The following is a 22,832-nucleotide window of genomic DNA, read 5'->3' on the forward strand; positions in this document are numbered from 1 at the left end:
CCAAGGAGGCCCTGATGGCACAGCCAGGCAGAGGCAGGGTCCTGCCTGACTCAGGAGCAGATGCTGGGGACCAGGAAATCTAGGGATCCTCTGAGACTCACAGTTCACTCCTATCTATGGCCTTTTCATAGCCACCAATGGATGCTCCAGAAAAATCAGGTTTCCAGGCGGATGCCCAGTGCCACTCAGCATCTCTGCTCCCTTGTCCTGGCCAGCTCTCTTTGCCCTGGCATACAGCAGCTCTTCCAAACCTTCACTCCCCTTGAGGCTCAAATGCCACCTCCCACCCCCTCATTCTCGGCAGATGGTCTTGCCTCCTACTGCAGAGAAAAAATAGAGGCTATCAGGCTGGAACACACTCCACTGCCCACTTTCCCTCCCCCTGTCCCCTCTGCCCCACACACTCATCTGTACCCAGCCTTACGGCCTCCTTCTGGTCTCAAAACAAAGACCAATCAAAAGCTAATGCTTCCACCTATGTTCTTGGTGTCCAATCTCTGGAATCTCTTTCTGGATTTGATCTAGCAATTACTTCTTTCTGATGAACTTCCAATTCCCTACCTCCCTTCCCATCAGCTACAAGCCTGCCCAAATCTCTCTGCTCTAACCACTACCCTAACTCTCCCCAGCAGTCCCCGGCTAAACATTTGAAAAGAGTATATTCTACATTGTCTCCACTTCACCGGGTCCCAAATCTCTTTCACCCCACTCACGCCACAGTAGATGCTTTTCCTAACAACTTTCAATCACCAAATCCAAAATACCCTTTTCAGTGCTTTACTAATATCTCCCATTTGACAACGTTGATTAATTCCAGAAGACTATATTTTCCAAAATGGCTGCAACAATATCTCCCATTCTAATATGCTTCTAGAACTTTGCCACTCCCCCATTAAGAGGTACAGTCTATTTCCCCACCCCCAAACTAAGGGGGTCTTTGTGACCACTTCAATCTATAGAGTAAGGAAGAAGTAATGCTATAGGACTTGCAAGGCTAGGTCATAAAACTGTGATGCACTTTTAGCCTTATTCTTTTGGGACACTCACTCTCAGAACTAAGCCACCATGCTGTGAGGAAGCCCAGAGAGCCAGGTAGAGGCCTACATAGAGAGGAACGAATGCCCTGGCCCACAGCCCCAACCGAGCTCCCAGACAACAGCCAGCAGCCACTTGCTAGCCACATGAGTGAGCCACCTCAGCAGTGGGTCCTCCAGTGCTTAGTCAAGCCACCCCCACTAGTGCTGAATGAAACAAGTGAGTGTCTCTCCCAAGCGCTGGCTGAACTGCAGATTCATGAGCAAAACACATGACTCGTTTAAGCCACTAAGTTTTGAGGTGGTTCTTTATGCAGCATTAGACAACTGACACGGTGCTCTCTTCTTGAGATTTTTTGCTTTGGATGTAGCAGCTTTGCTCAACCCTAGTTCTCCAGTCTCTCTCATCACGCGTCCCTCATCCCCTTCGTGGACTTATCCTCTTGGGCTCACTCCCCAGATGATGACGTTCCTCACAGTTCTTCCCTTGCCCTCCCCTCTCTTTTTATCTTACTCAACAAACTTTCTCTAAGTGACCTCAACTACTCCCCCAGATTCAGCTACCATGAGTGTCCTTGCTCATAGTCCTGAATCTATATTCCAACCTGAACTCCAGACCAACGGGGATATCCTTATCCTAAACTTCCAACAGCAATATTTCCCCAATGCGGTTGCTCCATCGCCCATTTCACTCTGCTCTGAGATCCATCCAGTCCCCTTACTGTCAGGAGAACATACATTTCCCAGGCTCCCTTGCCAAGTTGCTCCCAGCAAGGCTTGGCCAATGGGCAATACTGGTGGAATACTGGAAGACAGGAGCAGCTGGAAAACCCTCTGCCTCAGCAGCAGCTGTGGCTCCAACTCTCAAGTCCTACGGCTGTGATCCAGCTCCTGATGGACCAGCTCACCACAGTTCCAGCTTCCACCAGGTGGCCCCAGCTCCTGGGCTGCAGAGAACCACCTCTTCTCTGTCCCTCCCTCTTGAGGGCGGCAGTGGCTTCTGCTGTTGGTGACCATCTCACCATCCCATTTGGCTTCTCAGCAATTCCATCCCTTGTAAACCCCATTTTCTATCTTAAATTTTCTCTGTTTCAAATACCTAGAGCAATTTCTTTTTTCCCAACTGAACCTTGACTGATATATATGGTCAAAGGCACTGAACTTAATCATTTAAACCAGAAACCTAAGATGCTTCCATCTCCTCATTCGTACCAGTCCTTGCCCTTCCCCATGTAAAGATGGTCACAAAGTCCTGCCAATTCTACTCCTGGAAGTCGTCCCTCTCCTCCACTCCCACTACACTGTCTTGCTTCACATCATTATTTCTCTCCCAGACCAATGCAGCAGCCCCTCAATTAGTCTCCTGGCTACAGTCTTTCTGCCTTCCGATACATCCTCCACACTGCCAAGATTTTTGTTTCTAATGCACATCTGATCATGACAGTCCCCTGATTAAAATTCTTAAATGGTTCCCCACTGACTACAGGAGAAAATCAGATCCACAGATACGCATCGAGTGTTGACTGTGTATACCATTCTCCGCCTCAGCCTGGAATACAAGGGCCTCCATGTCTGTCCCGCCTACCTCCCCAGCCCCATCTCCAACCACTCCTAGCTCAGACCGTCTGAACTAACTGAAGTTCTCTAAGCACACCCTGTTACTCTAAGCCCACTCAAACATCATCTCCTTGGTGAAGCCCCCTTGACACCCCCATCCATCCAGGCACAGTGCTCCAGGGCACTTTGCAAACATCCCTTAGACAGAGCTCATGTCCCCACACTGTGGCTATCTGTTTACATACCTGTCTCCCCCACTAAACAGGAGCTCCCCAAGGATGAAGACAGAGCTACTCACTGTCATGTCCCCAGCGCCCACCTCATGCACGGTGCAGAAGGGACCCTCAATATTTGCATTAAGTATAGTTAAGGTGAGTTGAAGGAATAAACTAAGAGTCCAGTGAGAAAAGGGAACAAAGGAAAGGGAAAGAGAAAAGGAAGAAGAGGGACATGCTGGCAGGTTAAACAGATTGCTGACCTCCCTGTGGGGGGCTCTGGCTGCCGCCCCATGCAGTGGCCGGCTCACCCTCTTTCTCCCTTGCTCTGGGTATGGAGTGAGAAAAGTGAGTAGCACAGTCTCCACTGGGGCTTTTCCCAGGGCCATCTTCAGGCAGGTGAGTTCATTCATTGAAAACAAATATGAGATAAGCAAACTTGCCATGATCTGTATGTCATTTTCATATGCTTTGGTTGACCATGGTCCCTTCTGTTATAAATTAACAAACAACAATGTAAATTTTTCTGCTGCCATGGAAATCACCTTTGGTTCATGTCACTTCTACAACATCCCCCGAGGTCCCCTTGGCCCCAGCAGCTGCTCTGCATGTTCTAAGACCATCACAGGCAATTGCCAGGCACAAAACAAGAAGCACTGACCAGCCCCACCATGGGGTCCTGTGGTTGCAGGATTGTCACAATGTTGCCTGTATCATGGTCTCTCCTCTCCCACTCACTGCTCAGAGGATGATGCTCCTCCCACTAGCCTGAACCAGTTTCACTGAGGCTGCTTGGACCCCAGGGAAATGTAGGCTGAGGATGAAGCAAGGAGAAGGGGAAGATCTCACCTCCATCAGGAGAATGTCCTTTGAGCTCTGAGCCTGCACCTTTGGGTGCTGGACCTTCACAGCCACCATCCGCCCGTCGCGCAGCACTGCCTTGTGGACCTGGGCCAGGGAGGCCGCCCCCAGAGGGGTGTCATCAAAGCTCATGAACAAATCATGGATCTGTCGGGAGTGGAGAGAAGACAGAGCAATTGAGAACATGATCCAATTCCGTGAGAGGGGCCCAGAGCCAGGGCTGCCCAATGCCCCCTCAACAGTTCTCTGCTTCATCAGTTGTGTGCCAACGAAGAGCCTTGCCTGGGCCCCCTGCTGCCGTGGATTCACACCAGGCATGTGGAGGGTGTGTCCTCATACATGTGCACGGTGCCCTAAGCACCTCCATCAAAGGCCGAGGAAGTGCTGTCTAGAACGTTCACAACTGTGCATCATCTACCCATTCAATTACCCACCGCTGTGCCTCCTGGGCCTCACGTGTGCATAAGCAAAAGTTAACAGAACGTGGGCCCAGGGCAGCCCAAGAGAGGGATCGCATGGAAGCTGTTTCACTTCCACCAACTGAGTGAGCCCAAAGACCCCTGGTCCAGAGACTCCAAACCCAACAACCACCTCTTATTCCTGCTGAGCAGGAGCTTCATCATGGGTCCCTGAACCCACTCCTGGCCCAGCCACCCTGGCAGAGATCCCAGGTCCTCATCTCCAGTGCTACCCAAAGGTAGCCTTAGACAAATCCCTGGCCCTTCTGGGCCTCACTTTTGCTCTCTACAAAGTGAAAAAATATTCTCTTGACTCTTCCATCTTCTCCTCCCGTCTTCCTTCCCTCCTTCCCTCTCAGAAATTCCATACCAATTTTCCCAAAGGAAAACTTTTTTCTGGCTTGAGTAGTCATACCTACATGGTCCAGATATGAATATTCTACCTGATGGGAAGGCCTCCAAATGCCTTTCTCTAGATTGGCCAAGGCTGAAATCCTAATCTTCTCCATTCTTTAAGCCCCTGCTTGGTCTCACAATTCTGGAAAGTCCAGTAATTCACACAGACACACGCACAAATGTGTATGGACCTGATTAGTCCCCTCCCTCCCCACCCTCCCAGGCTCTCATGCTTTGAGGCCTACTCAGTCTGTGCCCCCTTCCTCCCACTCTGTCCTGCCCTTCAACCCCTTTTCTCTACTAGGACTTTGGAAGTCACAAGACCCACAGCCACCATCCCATCCCCCCGTTTGCTGGGCTGCACCATCATTTTGCTAATCTGGTCTCATAAATCACTCTCTCCAGTCCTGTCATCATTTTTGTGGCTTTCACTAAACTCCATCCCATTTATCAACATTCTGCAGAGGCCAAAGGCCCAGACAACATGGGGAGGGGACTACACTTCTCTGTCACAAGAGATGAGCATGGGATCGGCTTCCCTGTCCCCTTCCTCCTCATGAAATCTTCATTTGTACCCCTCCCAGTGCCTAGTACTCCCTGCCTCCCCAACAACCCACTTGTCTTTTCCCCTCCTTGGTGAGTTCTAGGCTCCCTAAAGACTAGATTCTTCCCACATCACCCACCCCAATCACCCTGAGTCTCTCAGCACAGGAACCCTTTATCCTGGACTTGGGCTTGGGATGGGAGACCACTAGGACCATCACCCCTATAAACCCCAGTGGAACATCAGCTCCCAGCAGGCAGGGATGTTTGTCTGTTCTGTTCACTGCTGAATCCCCTGCACCTAGAACAGGGCTGGAACTAGTCAGTGCCAGATATAAGAATTGTTGAATGACTAAATCAGCTATTCTTTCCATTGCAGAAGAACTGAATCAACTCTTTCTTCCCTTTGAAGTGGCTAGACTTTGCTGCCCCCACACTCCTACTAATCCAAAGACCTCAAATGTGTAACTTTGCAAAACAGCAAAACCACACATCATGCATGGGATTCACCTAGGCAGACTCCACCTGTTACTCCAGGGTGGGTGTAGACCCCAGCCCAGCCAACCAGAACCCTGAGTACCCTGGCCACGCTGATTGGCTCAGAAGTGGACACGTGACCCAACTGGCCCTACCAGCCTCAACTGTTTTGCTTTTGTTTCAACTATAGGAGAAGAGTTTCTTTCTGTTGAATTTGAACATAAAAATGTAAGCCTGGAGCCACCAAGGGTCACAGAGTAGCAACAAAGAAGAAAGCAGAGCCAAGAGACAGAGGGAGTGAATCCTGGGCAGGTTTGGGCCCTTGATCTAGCCATGCCTGACTACCCACCCTGTAATTCCTTTTTTTGCTTATGTCAGTTTAAGTTTTCTGTCACACACAACTGAAGGGGCTCTGACAGATAAAGTGTGTTCTCAAGCCCCAGCTGGGATAAATGAAAGAAACATGGGCCTGGTGCCCAGCACCCCCCCCAAGGCACTCAGTAAGTGTGAGTTCCATCTCCTCCCTGCCCTCTTGCTGGGACAGGGTCCAGGAAAAGAAGGGAAGGTGGAGCTTCAGCATTGCTCGCGGCCATTACATAATGAGATCAACACCAAACCCCTTCAGAAACCCTCTGGTAGTTCCTGAAGGAGAACGTTTCCTGAAGAGAGCTGTGAACTCAGACCCTCATCTCCCAGGCAGCTAGAATGGCCCAATCTTCCTGCTGCAAAGGGACCTGGGGGTCATCTGACCTCGCTCCGTACCCCAAGCCTCTACCTGGCTCCCAGGAATTTCTGCTGTTTCTACAAAGGACAACCAGTCTTCACACCGGTGTCACTGCAGGAGCACTGCAGAGTCATGGCAACTGAAGAGTGACATGGCATCGCTAGGGCTGTGAGGCAAGAAACAACAGCTGCCAGAGCACCCCACGGAGAGGTGGGGGAAGGGAAAGGCAGAGGCAAGCACATCCTCATCTCCAGGGCCAGAGGAAGCCATGTCCCCAGGGGACAGGAAGGGGCTTCCCACAATTCCCTGCCCCCACCAGGGGATCGAGGGGGCCCCAAGATACCACCCAAGCCCAGCTGCCACCTCAGCACCCTAAACAAGGCCCAGCTGTATGGACTTGCCCAAATTGACAATTTTACCAGTGAAAGCAGAGAGAGGCATGGGAAGCAAAGACGCACTACTCACTCGGTCCAGGGAGCCTGTCAAGCAGACCCCCCCACCAATCCCCCCACCCCAGTGCCACAGCCCTGCTTTCCCTCTGCATCAGGAAGCAAGCCGCACGCCCACACCCTCCTGTGCTTGTGCGGGCACACACACATATACATACGCAATAATTGATTGCTAGTGGATGTTCCTAGCTGGCTTATAAAAAAGGTAATTAAAGATTGGTGCTGCAGCCTGTAATTAAATATGAATAAAGTATCTCTAAATGGAACCTTGATTCGAAGTGTTCAGTGGAAGTACTTTATGCTGATAGATAGTAAGGAAAAAAAGACCCCGTCCCACGAACAGAATTATACCCCCCATGCAGCTGAAACAAACGCCAACCCCCTCTAATCAGGCCTCATCCCCCAGCCCTTTCAGCAGAAAACCATTAGCAGAAACAAACTGCAGCATTTGCAGCAATTAGACTCAAGCAGGGCCCTCAGCTGCCTCCAGTCACTCACAGGAACTTGTCTCCCTTTCTAAGGCTTTCTTTCTCCCTGTTCCTTTTTCTTCCCTCTGGATCTGGCGGCAAAATCAATTAAGTAAAACAAGTGCATTTTAAAATGACTAGTTATGTGCTTTTTAATTACTGTCAGCCCATGATTCAAATATATCGATGTCCCTGTCTGGAAAAGGAAAAATAATCAGGAAAAAAGTTTCTCCGGCTTTATATGGTTTAGTTTCTCTCTCTCTCTCTCTCTCTCTCTCTCTGTGTGTGTGTGTGTGCGTGTGCGTGTGCATGTGTGTGTGTGTGTGTGTGTGTGTAAAGGAATGGGAGAGGTGTTTGTCTTTTTATGAGCACAGTGTGTGTGTGTGTGCGTGTGCGTGTGCGTGTGCGTGTGTGTGTGTGTGTGTGTGTGTAAAGGAATGGGAGAGGTGTTTGTCTTTTTATGAGCACAAAAACATCAGAGGGCAAGAAGAAATGTGTCATCCCCTAAGGGCTTGTCAGACTGGAGCCAGTTGAGTCTTTAGCAGTCTGGCTTCAGCTGGGGTCTGGGAATCGAGAGACCAAATGACATTATACCTGAGCGACAGGGCAGAGTGATTCTCCAGAAAGTCAGCCAAGCAGATTCCCACAAAGCCAGGTTGCTGGGCAATGTTTCCAAATGCCACACTGAGTAGACAAGCACTGGCTATGGTCTTCATTCGGCCCAAAATAAGGCAATGGGAAATCAGGATCTTCTGGAGAGGCCAGGGGGCAGTTTCACTTGGAGTGTCTTAGCCAACCCCTGTGGAGTCTGCAGCCTAGCCAGCCTCGGGTCCCCGCATGGTGACTAGCTCACCAATCACAGGATGGGGGATGGCCTGGATTTTCCAAGATGGCCCAGTTTCAAATATTCCATCCTGTTGTCCCCATACTCATTCACATCAGACTGATTTTGTTTTCAGAAACTACATTACCATATCAATAATGCATTTCACAAATCCCAAACTGCCTGGCTCCAGATGCCGACAGGAACCTGTCCTGAAGCAGGTAAGTCCAGCCTAGATGCCATGGCCAGGCAGTTCCCACTTAGGAGCTGGGGAGACTGCCCAGGGCACCTGAGGCAGGTTGCCATGGCATCAGCAGCAAACAACATCTGGCTCTCAGGTCTTGAGATGGCCCACCCCATGCCTGACAGGCTGCCAGCTGCCGTCCACTGGTGCCTGAGCGGGGAGAGACAAGTCCCCCTCTGCGCTAGTGGAAGTGGCTAGAGTGAACCTTACCCACACCCCTCCAAACTCCCAGCCTAAGACAGACAAGATAGCTCTAGCTAGCTAGGACTCTGCAAAACTCTGACGTCTGCCTTGGGCAGAAAACCCACCACTACCTCTCACACGCCTCTGCTTGGAACCCATCCGCTCCTCTTGGCACCACTCCCCAGGGATCTGCCCCAGGCACCCCTCTATCTTACAGCAGCCCTATCAGCTGATACCCCATTTTGCTGCAATTATTGCTCCTCCCCCTTAAACATGTCTGGGTTTTATCCCACCTTTTCAGGGTCATTCCTGTACCTTCTAAGGTGACACCTGACAGTGACAGCAAATAAGTGGCCCATGCATTCTCATTTCCCCTGTGGAGGTTTTACAATAAGTTCACACATTTTTAAATACTCTTCCCTTTGGGCGATAGGGCCTATTCCCCTTCCTTCGAGTGTGAGCTGGAATTAATGACCACTCCTAAGAAACAGCACACTGAATAAGCAACAGTGTATGACTTCCAAGACTGAATCATGAAAGGCACTGCAATGTCCTCCTAGCTCTCTCAGATCGCTTGCTCTGGGGGAGTGAGTTGCTGTGTCATGAAGACTCTCAAGCAGCCTGCAGAGAAGTCCACATGGCAAGGAACCAAGGCTTCCTGCCAATAGGGGGCCATCCTGATCCTCCAGCAGATCCTCCAGCCCCAGAAAGACTCCCAGCCAGAACCATCCAGTAAGCCACTCCCAAACTCCTAACCCACAAACACTGTCAGACAACAAATGTGTGTTGCTTTAAACCACTATGTTTGAAGGATAATTTGTTACGTGGCAGTAGCTAACTAATACATCCCAAGCACACCCATGCCAGACATCACTAATCAATCACTGCACGCATTTCTGCTGAGCCCAGATGACGCCTTGGAATCTTTCTCAACACAGTCCTCCAGGCAGCCACTACCAACTGACCAGAGTTAATACGTGAAATGAAACCATTTGCTATTCCTTACTCCAAGCCAACCAGTCAACAAATACCCGCTGCAGGCCCGTCATGTGACAGAAACCATGTCAGGTACATGCACCAACAAAACAGACACAGTCTCAGCCACGAGGAGACCACAGAAGGCAACCACCTCTCTGAAGAGCACACCTGCATTTCAGCAGGACCTGCTGGAGACAGCACCCCCTGCACACTGCTGCTTCTCCCAGTCCTCAAGGGAACACGTGGCAAAGTAAGAGCAGGAACTCTCGAATATGACCATGTAGACCCTGGGTGGTCAGAGGAGAGGACAAGCCACCTAGTGCCTCTCCCTCCCCACCCCAAGTCTGGGCTTCAGCCCCACTCAACAGCTGCTCTGCCTCAAGGGAAGGCCTCCACCCTCAGCTTCCCACTCAGAACAATTTATTATAATAAAAATAATAACAGCAATAACAGCTCAAGGACACGCAGACCTTGTCTTTCATGGAGTTTGTGTTCTTTCTGGGGTTCTGAAGGATCAAACTGTCGGTTCTGAACAGCCATTAGCTATTGCTACTGCCAAGCTGGGAGGAAAACAAAGAGCTAGCAGCAGAACCTGGGGCCGTTGTGACAGGGGTCAGCCCCAGAAAATACAAAGCAGTGCTCCTGTCTAAGTTCCTGCATGAGGCTGGCACAATGCTCAGCTCTTACCAACTGCCAAAGAGCCTCCAGCCACAAGGTAGTCGTCCATCAGGCTCTGCCAAGGGCATCACAGGTCAGCCCAAGCTTCTTTCCTCCCAAGGGATGGTGACAAGCAGCTGACAGGTAGAGAAGAAGCCAGGGGTAGCCACACCCAGGATGGCTGTGGGTGTGCCCCCCAGGATATGCCGAACAGCTAGGCAGGACAATCAGGCCTGAAAGCCAGCATAGCATCGTGATTCCAATGCAAGCTCTGGGTCAGACCGACCAGGCTCAAACCCTGGCTCCAGGGTGCACCAGTTTGGGCAAGTTACATAACCCCTCTGTACCTCAGTTTCCTCATCTGTAAAATGGTTATTCTAATATCAACCTCATAGGATTACTGTATGAAACCACACACATAAAGGGTCAAGAATACAGCCCATTGTAGACCCCCCATGACTGCAGGAGGAGTAGTGGGTCCCTCACGTGATGCCTCCAGGGAAGAGGACAGAGTGGTATAATGACCACCGTCCTGTTCTGTCAGTGAGTGGGAGCCACGATCCTCAATTACCTGGAGGCTGCAAGGGCGTCCTAAGTGGCCCACCCACCCGCTTTCCTATCTCCTCCAACCCATCCTCCACAGATAGCTAGGGTGAGTTTTCCAGACACCTGCAGATCATGTCACTTCTCTCTGCTTAAATCACTTCCCAGGGCCAAAGTCCTTAACGCGATCCATAGGGTGTGACCTGCCTACCTCTCCTGTGCCATCTCCTCCCTCTGCCCTCCCTCCAGCTCTCTCTGCTCCAACCAGATGGCCTCTTTCAGCCACCAGCACACTCCCTGGTGACCCCCCGCAGGGCCTCTACACAGCCATCCTCTCTATCCAGGAGGTTTCCCATTCCTCACTCATCCTGCAAATCACAGCTCAACTGTCACCTCCTCAGCAGAGCCTCCCCTGGTACATTCTCCGAGATCGTGGGCCCTCCTTGAGAGCAATGGCCACAGCTGCACTTTAACCTCCATTTTAATTGCTTAATCTCCTCCTCCCTTCTACTCTAGAGACTTCTGCTTTTGCTCAGCATTGTCCTAAAGCGCCTGACACAGAACTGGTGCTCAGTAAGCATTTCCTAATGAATAAGTGGAGCTAAGGTTAGACTCTCCCTATCCTCTCATGGAGAAGCAACTTTGGGCCTCCCAGTTGACCCAGGGGAGCTGAAACACCTCCCAGAAATAGCTACACAGTTCCTTTAAGGTGGCCGAGGGAGCCTTCTTGGTGCTGGGCACTTCAAGAGCTGTGGGTGGAGGGACTCTAAGGAAATGTTGTGATAATAATGATTAATAAAAAACAGATAAACAGCCAGTGTGACTGGCCAGCCTGGGAAGCCATCCATTAGAGCTGTCATTCAATAGTGGTGGGGGAGGGGGCAGTCCAATCAGATCTCCTCGGCTTAAGCATACCTTCTGTAAATTGTAGGCTACAGGCACTGACATTTGATAAATTATTCTTCATAATCCACCGCTGGCTGTCATAAATCTAATCTTTCAATGTTCCCCATCTTAATAACACCTACAGCCTCACAGGGTGACATGTCCATGTCCCTGCCCCTGCCAGCAACAGAGATCTCTGGGGTAAAAGAGACCAGACATCTTGGACCGAGTGCAGAACAAAGCCAGAGACCCCCACATCTAGGACTCAGCCTGTGCAGATATCCCCAGGGTGATCAAAGTACAGAGGCAATGAGCCCTTTGGAGCCACACAATGCTCAGAAGGCTAAGTGCTCACACCCCATCAGAGGCCAAGAGAGAGGTGGTACCAGATCAGACCCAAGAATCTGGCAGGTTGAGCTCTGCACCCTCCACTGCAAGCCCACCCACATAAGGACTTATCACCTCCTCCCTGAATCTGAGCTTGGTTGACACAGGGAATGTCAAGATATCTTTGCTATACAGGGACTGAATGTTCAACCACGGGTCATTCTTTTTTTTTTTTTTTCCTTTTTGTCTTTTTTCGTGTCCGGCAATGGATCACAACCCTCAGTGTCGCGCCCGTACCGGACCGGGACTGGCAACAGGATCGCAACCCTCGGTGTCACACCCGCACCTCGCTCAGCCAGTGAGCGGGAACCGGTCTGTATGTGGGATCCGAACCCTCGGCAGGAGCGCCGCCACACTCCCAAGCAGCGCACTAGCGCAGTGCGCCACCGGGCCGGCCCTACGGGTCATTCTTTATATTTGCATAATGTTTTGTGCCTTCGAAGTGCTCTTATGTAATTCTCAACCCTCTCTTGAGGTTAGGTGGAGGAGATATTATTGCCCCCATTTGATATAGAGGAGGACATGTTCGCTAAAGGCCATTCGTGCATTTATCCCACAAACATTTACTGAGTAACTAATATGTGCAGGGCACTGTGCTAGTCACTGGCGACTCAACAGGGAGTGAGTCCAAATTGGGTACAGCCACCACCCTCTGGAATCACTACTGAAGGATAAAGTCCAGGGGTATAGACAGGAGTTAATTAAGTAATCACAAATAAGAAAAATGGCTAATTCCAGTAAGTGCAATGAAGGGAAAGCTGGTACCATAAGAGCCTATGTTCAAGGGATTGAACCTGGGCAGAGAGGGCAGGAGGGCTTCTCTGAGGAGGTGACAAAGCTGAGCTTGAAGGATGAAGAGCTAGTTAACTAGCTGAAGGAAGACAGGAAAGGCCTCCAGGCAGAGGGAACAGCACATGTGAACCATAAATAAGGGGCATGAGATAGAGCCACAGGAGAGAGCCTGCAACTGCCAACCAGAATACAAGCAGATTTGGGCTTCCCAGGCTCCCCATGGGAAGGGGTCCTCATCACAGCTCACACCCACTGGGAGAAAGCCTGGCCACAAAGGCTCACATCCACTTCTGCTGAGGCCCAGAATTCAAAGACTCAATGGACTCACCCTCGCTAAACCCCAAAGGCCTTTTTCCAACAACCTTCAGATGTTCCTACACCCAAAGCTCTAGGAAGAGAGAAGATAAAGCATGAGCATCCTTTGCTTTTAGCAGTTCCATTTGCTGTCAGGACAAACTCCTTAGCTTCAGGAGATGGCAAGATGCCACACAGCAAATGAGCCTAAGCTATGTTCCCATGCCTCAGAGCCAAAAACAAGAGCTCAGGTACCAAAGCCCTTATTATACCTGAGTATGTTTCAGCCAGTAAGAAGTTTTCCAGACCCACTTTGCAGGTGTCAGCTGCAGTGCTGCCCCAGGAACATTAGGGGAAGGAAAACCCAGACTCCATGTGTTGGGAAAATATAGGAAAAATGGTCAGAGTCCCTCAGATGTTCAGAATCTTGCCGAGCATTTGATGTAAACAGGCATGTGCACTCAGGTGTTCCTTGGTTATCGTCTAGTGTAATTGCGCACATGCACCCAGGTGTCCTGGGTTATGGACTTAAGTATAAGGATGAGTGGCTCTGATCCACGGTGCCTCCCATCCCAGGATGCCTCTACTACTGCTGGAGGCTGCTGCTGATAGTGCCCCTAGGATACTCTGCAAGGCTACTGCCACTACCGGACCTGTAAGCAAGCTGCTGCCACTGAGGAAGCTGAGGATTGAGCTCATGTCATCTGCCAACAGCTCCCAAAATCTTTCCCAATTACCTAACATGGACCTGCATGTGAGGGGTATGGGGACCCAGCCTGGCATGTGATGAGTCTGGGGACCCAGTCTATACAACGGGTTTGGAGGGTCGGAGCCCTAGCTCCGACAATATAAATGGAAACTTAGTATAACTAAAATAATGAAACATTTTGGCTTTAGTTACGATTTGCCTTACTTTACACCATGGATCTACTGGGAAGACAAAGGCCACACTTGGGGGAAACAACAAACACTACTATCTGACCCCGGCAAAATACAGCAGTGGTTACAGACATCGGTTCTGGGGTCAGAAACCCTACCTGCCAATGTCGAGCTGTGTTTTATTGGGACACAGCATGCTCATTCATTTACACATTGTCTATGGCATCTCTTGTGCCAGAGTGGCAATTATGAAGTTGCAACAGAGAATATATGGCCTGCAAAACCTAAAATATTTACTATCTGACCCTGTGGTAGGCAGAAAAATATCACCCCCCCACCCCCCAAAGATGTCCATGTTCCAATCCTCAAGCTGTGAATGACAAAAAGACTTTACAGGTGTGATGGATGAAGTTAAGGTTCAAAGTGGGAAGAGTGTGTCCTGGATTACCCACGTGGGCCCAATGTAATCAGAAAGGTCCTTATAAGAGGAAGGTAGGAGGGCCAAAATTAGATGAGAGAAGCAGAGGTGGGAGAGAGAATTGAAAATGCTATGCTGCTGACTTTGAAGATGGAAGAAGGGGCCACAAGCCAAGGAATGCAGGCAGCCTCTAGAAGCTGGGAAACGCAAGGAAAGATTCTCCCCTAGAGCCTCTAGAAGGAATGTGGCCTGGCCAACACCTGAATTTTAGGGCTTCTGACTTGGAGAATTATAAGATAAATGTGTGTTGATTGAAGCCACTAGATTTGTGGTCATTTGTTACAGCAGCCATAGGAACCTAATACAGGCCTCTTACAAAGTTTGCTGACCCCTGACATACAGCATTAGGGTCATACTCTCTTCACTTTCTAGTCTTTTGCTGTGTTTCTCAGGAAATTGGTGGGACTGGAAAGTTGGAGAATAAAATGAGGGGAACATAGGCCGAGTGTGAACCCCAAAATAACGGACCAGGAAGGAGTACATGTATTGCTAGGGCTCGGGCCCACAGACCCTTCAAACCCATTGTACAAACTGGGTCACAAACCTCTCACCTGCAGGTTCACAGACTGGGTAATAGGGAAAAAGGTCCTGGGAGCCATGGGTAAAAATTAATAGGCTTTATTCAGATGCAAGCTCAAGTAGCTAGCAGCAGCTGCCCTAGTGGCCTCCTGGGGCATCCCAAGGGCACTGTGTATCAGAGCCATTTGTCCTTTATGCTTAAGTCCAATAACTGAGGAACACCTGGGTACAAGTCAGACAATCCAGGAACACCTGGGTGCCCACGTGCATACACAGACAATAACCAAGGAACACCTGGGTACATGTGCACAGTTATCATTTACATCAAATGCTCAGCAAGATTCTGAACCCCCAAGGAACCCGGACCATTTACTTTTCATTTTCCCTATAGTACATCACAGCTCCCTAGTCCTGCCATGGCAGGCAATGACACCTGTCTCCTCTCCCAGGGTACAGGGTCCTCTGCTCCCCTGGCTGCCTCTTAAACATATTCCTTCCCAGTCCCTGGGTCAAATGCTAAAACTTGATCAGTTCAAATGACATCTCTTCCCAAGAGGCTTGGTTTCCTCTGCAACCTCACACAGAACCACCAGGCCCCACACCAAATATGGGAAGTGCAGTGGGACCCATGAGAGACTTCCCGTTGCAGTGACAACTTCATAGCTGATCTGCAGAAGTAGCTCTAGCTATTGAAGTAACAGCCTTCTCCTTCCACAAACAGAGTTACAGGGAAACACACCGTACAGCTCTAGTTAGATCAGGATGCTGATGATGCTTTTTAATATCTGGAAACTGGGGACTTCAGGCTCTTCAGCCTCTCAATGCTAAACCCTAAATTGCTTGGTCCTAGGCAGACCCACAGGCCTTCTGACCACCAACCCACCTGTCCTACCCTGAAGAAAGAGAGGGCAACTACAAATCCCAGGCCTGTAGAAAATTGCTTCCCCCAACTGCTAGCAGGGTGACCTGCTAACACACAACTCCCTCTGTCCCCTTCTGCTATGGTTTGAATATGTCCCTAAAATTTCACGTGTTGGAAACTAAATATCTAAATTCATATGCTGATTGGAGTTAGAGCCTTTGGGAAGTAATTAGGATTAGATAAGGTCATCAGGGAGGGGCCCTTGTGATAAGACTGGTAGCTTTATAAAAAGAGGAAGAGAGGACTGAGCTGACAGGCATGCTCCTGCTCTCTTGCCACGGGATGCCCTCTGCCGGGCTATGATGCAGCAAGTATTCTGTATTCTGGCACCATGCTCTTAGACTTCCCAGCCTCCAGAACAATAATAAACTTTTCTCTATAAATTACCCAGTCTATATTTTTTTTGTGGGGGGTGTTTTTTATGATATTCTTATGGCAGCAGAAAGTAGACCAAACATCTCCAAGCTGGGGTCAGTTCTGAGGTGGTCCCCACAATCCATGCCAGAACCCTGGCTGTCGATCACGGCACCTCCACCTCCCTCAGCCCCTCCGCATTTAATTCAACCTTGAGTCCTGTTGATTCAGTCTCTGAAATATGTCCATCCACTCCTCTCCTCCTCCCTGACCATGGTCTAAACCACTGTCACCTGTTGCCTGGATGACCACCAGAGCCTCTTAACTAGTGGTCCACTTAGTTCCACACCTGATCCCCACTGCAGATTGGACTGTGCCATTCTCTGCATAGAGCCTGTCAGTGGCTGCCAGCCTCAGATCTCCTTGACATGCCCAGCTCACCTCTCCAGCCTCACCTTGCAGAGTACCCCAAACCCCCACCCTGCTGCCACCAGGGTGAGACTCACTCACCCTCTCCTGTCCCTGGTCAGTTCCAAGCTCTCTCCCACCTCTGCATTCTCAGTTTTCTGCCCTGCCCTGCCCTCCCACCAGTTAACGATCTTCCAGTCTCAGCTTCAACACCACATCTTCAAAAAAGGCCACCCAAACCCCCTAAACTCAGAGCACCCTATACTTTTCCTCATGGCATTTATCCCAAGTGTCATTAAAGCTTTATTTTTCTGATCACTCGTTGAACAGCTGCCTTTCCCTACAACTAGATCAAAAGCACCTTGATGGCAGCTTGTCCACCCACATAATCCCTGGGGCCAACACTAGAGAAGTTCATAAACACCTGCAGAGTCAATAAATAAATAACAAAAGATTGGTGAAGTCTCAGAAGGGAGAAGGGCTGCAGAAAGTCCAAACACCCAGTAGCCCCTGCCTGTGGGATACAAAGCCATCCAGGCAGAGCACCTACCCCACCCCAGCCTGGGTGCCCTGCTTCCAGCCCCGGGCCTGGAGGAACAAGGTTCAGACACCCATCTGTTGGGCTGGGTCACAGACCCTTCAAACCCATTGTACAGACTGGGTCACAGACCCCTCATATGCAGGTTGCTAGCTAGGTAATTGGAAAAGATCCCGGGGGCCATTGACAAGGTTGACATGCTTTACTCGAACAAGAGCTCAGCCCCCGGCTTCCTCAGCAGCAGCAGCAGCTGCTTACAGCAGTCTCCAGCAGATCCAGCAGCCACCTTGGTGACCTCCCAGGGAGTTCTGGGGGCGCTGTGGATCAGAGCCATTTGTCCTTTATACTTAAGTCAGATAACCCAGGGACACCTGGGTGCAAGTCAGATAACCAAAGAACACCTGGGTGCACATGCGCAGTTAACATATTTGTATCTGACAGACTAAGTCATGCTTGGCAAGATTCTGAACAGCCGAAGGAGCCTGACCATTTTTCATTTTCCTTACACCCTCCCAGGTGGCACCCACCAGATATTACATCCTTAGTCCTGCCCCACTCAGCTCAGGCCACTCCTCCTGCCCAAAGGGTCCTCTCCATGCCTTTCTGCTCATTCTCCACTTTACCACACAAGTCCTGCTCAAGCTTCACCTCCTCCAGAAAGCCCACATTCCCCCTCTCTATGACGATATTCATGGATTCCAAGAACACCTGAGTGCTGCAGCCCAGACTTCAAGTAACTTCCTCTCATTTTATCCTAACCTCTTATGTCTACAGCTCATTCTTTACCTAAAATATAACAAGTCCTGCTCAAGCTTCACCTCCTCCAGAAAGCCCACATTCCCCCTCTCTATGACCCTATTCATGGATTCCAAGAACACCTGAGTGCTGCAGCCCAGACTTCAAATAACTTCCTCTCATTTTATCCTAACCTCTTATGTCTACAGCTCATTCTTTACCTAAAATATAAGCACCTCACAGATGTCAGAGAGTTGTAATGAATCAATAAGATAAGCAAAGCAGCCCACGTGGTCCCTCCTCTGACCCTCTCAGACCGTTCACACTACTGTGCAAAGAGTTCTGCACTCTGAAGTGGAATGAGGGGTCTAGTCCCCTCTGCCAGCAACCAGCTGTGTGACCTTAGGGAAATCCTCTCACCTTCCTTAGGTCTTAACTCCTCACTTGTAAAAGGAGAGTGTTAGAGTTCTTGGTCTTTGTAAGCCTTTCTAATTTCATGATCCTGTAACTCTGACCTTCCATCCTATACTCCATAAATTGTGCCCAGCTTTACACCAGCCAACCTCTCCACACGCACGAGTGCACACATACAAACATACATACGTACTCAAGTCTGGTTCTCCAATGGAGTCGGGCTACCCTTCCTGGTTGGAGACACACACACACAACAGGAGTCACCACGGCTTCCCTTCCAAAGTGGCACAGGCAAAGCCACTAACAGGCTCTCCTTGAAGCAGGGCCTCTCGTGGCATAAACCACCAAGGGAGACTGGCCTGGGAAATGGGCTTGTTGTTGAAGCTCCATGAATAAAGAAGCAGGCACAGCTGGCCTATTCCTAATCAGCATAAAAAATTGATTAGCCCTTTCCAGATTAAACATTATTGTTTCAACAGTGAACATAAATCAGCTAGACCTGGAGGACTCACCTCCCTCAGCTGCCAAGCAGCAGCATCAGGTAGAGAGCGAGGAGGAGAGGGGACCCGGGGTGGCAGAAGGAGACAGAGCAGCTCTAAGAAGGTCAGCAGGAGAGCAAGAACACAGCCCTCTCCTTGCTCTGCGGGGAGGGAAGGCTGGCCCCACTGCCAGGCCACGGCCTGCAAGCACAGCACCTTTCCCAGAGGTGAGACCAAGGAGAGCCTGACAACCTCACTTCCTGCTTCCAAAAGCACCTCCCCATCATCTGATTGGCTTGAGGCCACCTCGGTCAGGGGCTGCCAGAGCTGGAGGTGAAATGGAGGACTGGCTGAGGTCAGAGGAGCAGTGCCGGCCCCTCCTCCTGGGTAGCTTGCCTCTGAGACGCCTGTAGAATTGAAGGTGTGTGTCTCTGATGACACCTGAGCTCCATTCCCAGCTCAGCCACTGTCCTGCTGTGTGATCCTGGGTAAGTAACTTAACATCTCTGAATCTTGGTTTCTACATCTGGAAACAATGGGAAAAGGAATACCCACTTGCTGAGCTGTTGTGTGGACTAAATGCAACCATGCGTTTGAACACATCTCATGCACACTTGGGATGGAGGAAACAACAAATATGTAGTTCCTTGACCTGCTAGAGTTCCTCATCTGCCTCCCATTTGGGAATGCTGAGAGGAGCAGTAAGCTACTAGGTCGGGAACCTTTGGGAAAGGTTTCTCCTTACAGAGAGCAACGGGATGCTGGGGTTAGGCGCTTGGGTTCTGGAGTCAGCCCTGACTTGTGTTCTTGGCTCTGCCTCGTACTCTCTGTGTGACCTTAGGCATGTAACTTAACCTCTCTGGCCTCAGTTCGCTCCTCTGTAAAATGGGAAATGAGAATAATAGTACTTTCCCTCATAGGGCAGTTGAGAGGATTATATGAGATGATGCCTGTGGAGTATGCTGTGCCCTGCCAGTTCCCTTCAGGTCTTTCCTCTTGCTCCTGCCTGACTTGCAACTCACAGTATTTGCATCTGTGCCCAAGGGCTCTTTCCCTGAAGTCTCGGGAAATAACAGCCCCCAGGAGCAGCCATCAATTGAAAAAGTTAGGACACTGGCATATAAATACCCTACCTTCTCCCTTGGGTGGGACAATTCTAAGGCGAGTACTTGGCCCCATTTCCCAGTTTTCCCACAGTGGCATTAAGTTTCCTTCGCCCACAGTGGCAGTTGGTTTAAGAGCACAGAGTCACCAACTGCCTCCTCTTCCCTGAATCACATCCCCACTTCCGTCCTGGCAACACCTCAGCTTCCCACAAAACCCCTTTCACTCCAATTTTTGTCTTGGAGTCTGCTTCTGGGACAACCCCAAGCTAAGATGAGCTGCTGTCACAAAAGCAATCAGTCAGTGTTGGCAATTATGTTTGTTGTGAGACTGGACAGGCCTGAGACTCTTCCACATCATCCCTTCTACTGGGGCCATCACCAGTAATGACAATCCTCTGGCTCATGAGGAGACAGGGATAAGGCATCAAAAGCCACCACAATCACATCCACCCTGCCCATGCCGCAAACCCCAGCACTGAGCAGCTTGCAAGAGGAGACCCACTCCGCTTCTCCCAGGAGGGGAAGGAAGGCCACAAGTTCCGTATGAGGAGGAGATGAGGACCCTGTGGCCCCTCTGGCAGTCCCAGAAGGTATGGGTCAGCTGCCAGGGCAGCTCCTTCAAGAGCAGTGACCATGGCATTTGTCCTCTAGCTGGTGGCCTCCTGACTCACTGTCCAGCCTGGGACACACAGGCTCTGGCGCAGTCCCAGCTCAGGGAGAGAGCTGAAAAGGCTCCATAGGGAGAGTTCACCTCTGCCAGATCTGGATGATGGAAAGAGCCTCCTTGCAGGGCTACTGCCTTGGTCCCCTCCATCCATCCTTTACTGAGAGCTAACTGCCTAAAATGTCTCTTCTTATATCAGCCATACGGGCTTGCCCGTGTGCATGCACACACACAACACTAACTGATTCGCCAGGGCCTAAGACAACTCCCTAAAACTTGCCACATCAAGGCCCAAGGCCTGTGGTCCCCTTTAACGGCCTCCAGAAACCAGCCCTCCTCAGAGCCAGCAGCTGAAATGGCAGGAGGGGTGGGGATTTCGTCATCAGAGTTCAAATCCTGGTTCTGCTGCTTCTTAGCTATATGACTGTAGCCATTACTTAACCTCTCAGGGCCTCTGCCTGCTCATATGGAAAACTAAAATGGTAAAATCTACCAGCCTTGCAGAATTATTGAGAAGATGAGAAACAATGTATTCAAAACCTCCAGCCAATGGGTACTACATAGCAAGTGCCAAATAAACAGAAACCATGACATTATCCACTGACATGAATATCTACGATTTTGTCACCTTTATTCACCTTTATGCCTTTTTCTGCCGGTGCTGATTCCCACCTCACTCCAGCTCTAACCCTGAGATTTAATGAAGAGGGGCAACATCTTCCTGCAGACCCCACCCCCCTGCCACAATGACTGGTCTAGGGACAGGCACCTGCTCCAGGAAGGGCCGATCAGTCTTTCCCACACACCCTCTGGCCCAGTGAGGGGTCTGAGAATGGACTTCTCGATTTAATGAAGAGGGGCAACATCTTCCTGCAGACCCCACCCCCCTGCCACAATGACTGGTCTAGGGACAGGCACCTGCTCCAGGATGGGCCGATCAGTCTTTCCCACACACCCTCTGGCCCAGTGAGGGGTCTGAGAATGGACTTCTCTATTAGTTTCTCAGGGCTGCTGTAACAAATTACCACAAACTGGGTGGCTTAAAACAGAAATTTATTGTCTCACGGTCCTGGGGGCTAGAAGTCTGAAATCAAGGTGTTGGCAGGACCACGCTCCCTCTGAAGCCTCTGGGGAGGATCATTCCTTGCCTCTTCCCAGCTCTGGTAACTGCCAGCAGTCTTTGCAGTTCCCTGTATGTAGCTTTGTCTCTCGAATCTCTGCCTCTGTTGTCACATGTTCTTCTTAGAAGCACACAAGTCACTGGGTTTAAGGACCACTCTATTCTAGTATGACCTCATCTCAATAGCTAATTACATCTGCAAAGACCTTATTTTACACTCTGAGGTTCTAGGTCACCATGATTTTAAAGGAGGGGGTGGGGTTGCAGGGGACACTATTCGTCCCAGTACAACATCTGACTTAGGCTAAGCCAAACAATTTTATAAAATGAAACTGGGGGGCAAGGTCAGTCCCTCCTGGGGGTGAGGCTGGGAAGAGGTGGGGCTGAGAGCTGCCAGTGGCAGCTGGTCATGGAGGGAAATGACTGATAGTGGAACTGACCTGCAGAGAGAAGAGTCCTGGAAGAGCACCCCTAAGGTCTGATTCTACCCCAGTCCTGTCCAAAATATGGTTGCAGGAGACAGTACACCTGCCTTTTGCCTCAGCTAGTGCAAGATGGTGTTATGATCCTTATAACCACAAAAGACCTAATGCACCCATCTCTTATGGGTTGAATTGTGTCCCCCAAATATTCATATATCGAAGTTCTAACCTCCAGTACCTCAGAATGTGACCTTATTTGGAAATTGGGTCATTGCAGATGTGATTAGTTAAGATGAGGTCACACTGGAGTAAAATATTGGAATATGACTGTGCCCTCATAAAAGGGGGAAATTTAGAGACAGATCCTGACGCACACACAAAGAGAACACCATGTGAAGATGGAGGAAGAGATCAGGGTGATGCGTCTACACACCAAGGACACCAGAGATGGCCAGTAACCACCAGCAGCCAGGAGAGAGGCCGGAACAGATGCTCTCTCACAGCCCTGAGAAGAAAACAAGCTGCTGACACCTTGATTTCGGACTTCTGACCTCCAGAACTGTGAGACAATATGCTTCTGTTATGTAAGCCATCAGTTTGTGGAACTCGATAACCACAGCCCTAGCAAATGAACACACCATCTACCCACAGTTTGCTGCCATTCCAGCCCAGCTGGTCTGCTCTCTGGGCACTGAGCAAACTGCATTCCCTGCTCAGCACCACACTGCCAGCCCTGCATACCCTTGTGTGTGCCCTCCTTCAGTCTTACCCTTCAAGGGCCAGCTCAAAGCCCACCTCTTCCAGGAACCCTCCTCTGAACTTCCCCT

The 22,832-nt window shown here is 50.2% G+C and overlaps 1 protein-coding gene across 1 annotated transcript in view; it reads right to left on the reverse strand.

Moving 5' to 3' along the window:
* The window catches only part of ADCK1 (aarF domain containing kinase 1), a 68,665-nt gene that overhangs the window by 34,903 nt on the left and 10,930 nt on the right, over window positions 1–22,832 (reverse strand). The window contains exon 2 of the mRNA XM_008588691.1: window positions 3,656–3,814. Coding sequence (XP_008586913.1) covers window positions 3,656–3,814 — 159 coding nt within the window. The remainder of the gene's footprint in view (window positions 1–3,655; window positions 3,815–22,832) is intronic.

This window comes from Galeopterus variegatus, unplaced genomic scaffold (genome assembly GCF_000696425.1).
Source record: "Galeopterus variegatus unplaced genomic scaffold, G_variegatus-3.0.2 Scaffold4970, whole genome shotgun sequence".
NCBI classification, from domain to species: Eukaryota; Metazoa; Chordata; class Mammalia; order Dermoptera; family Cynocephalidae; genus Galeopterus; species Galeopterus variegatus.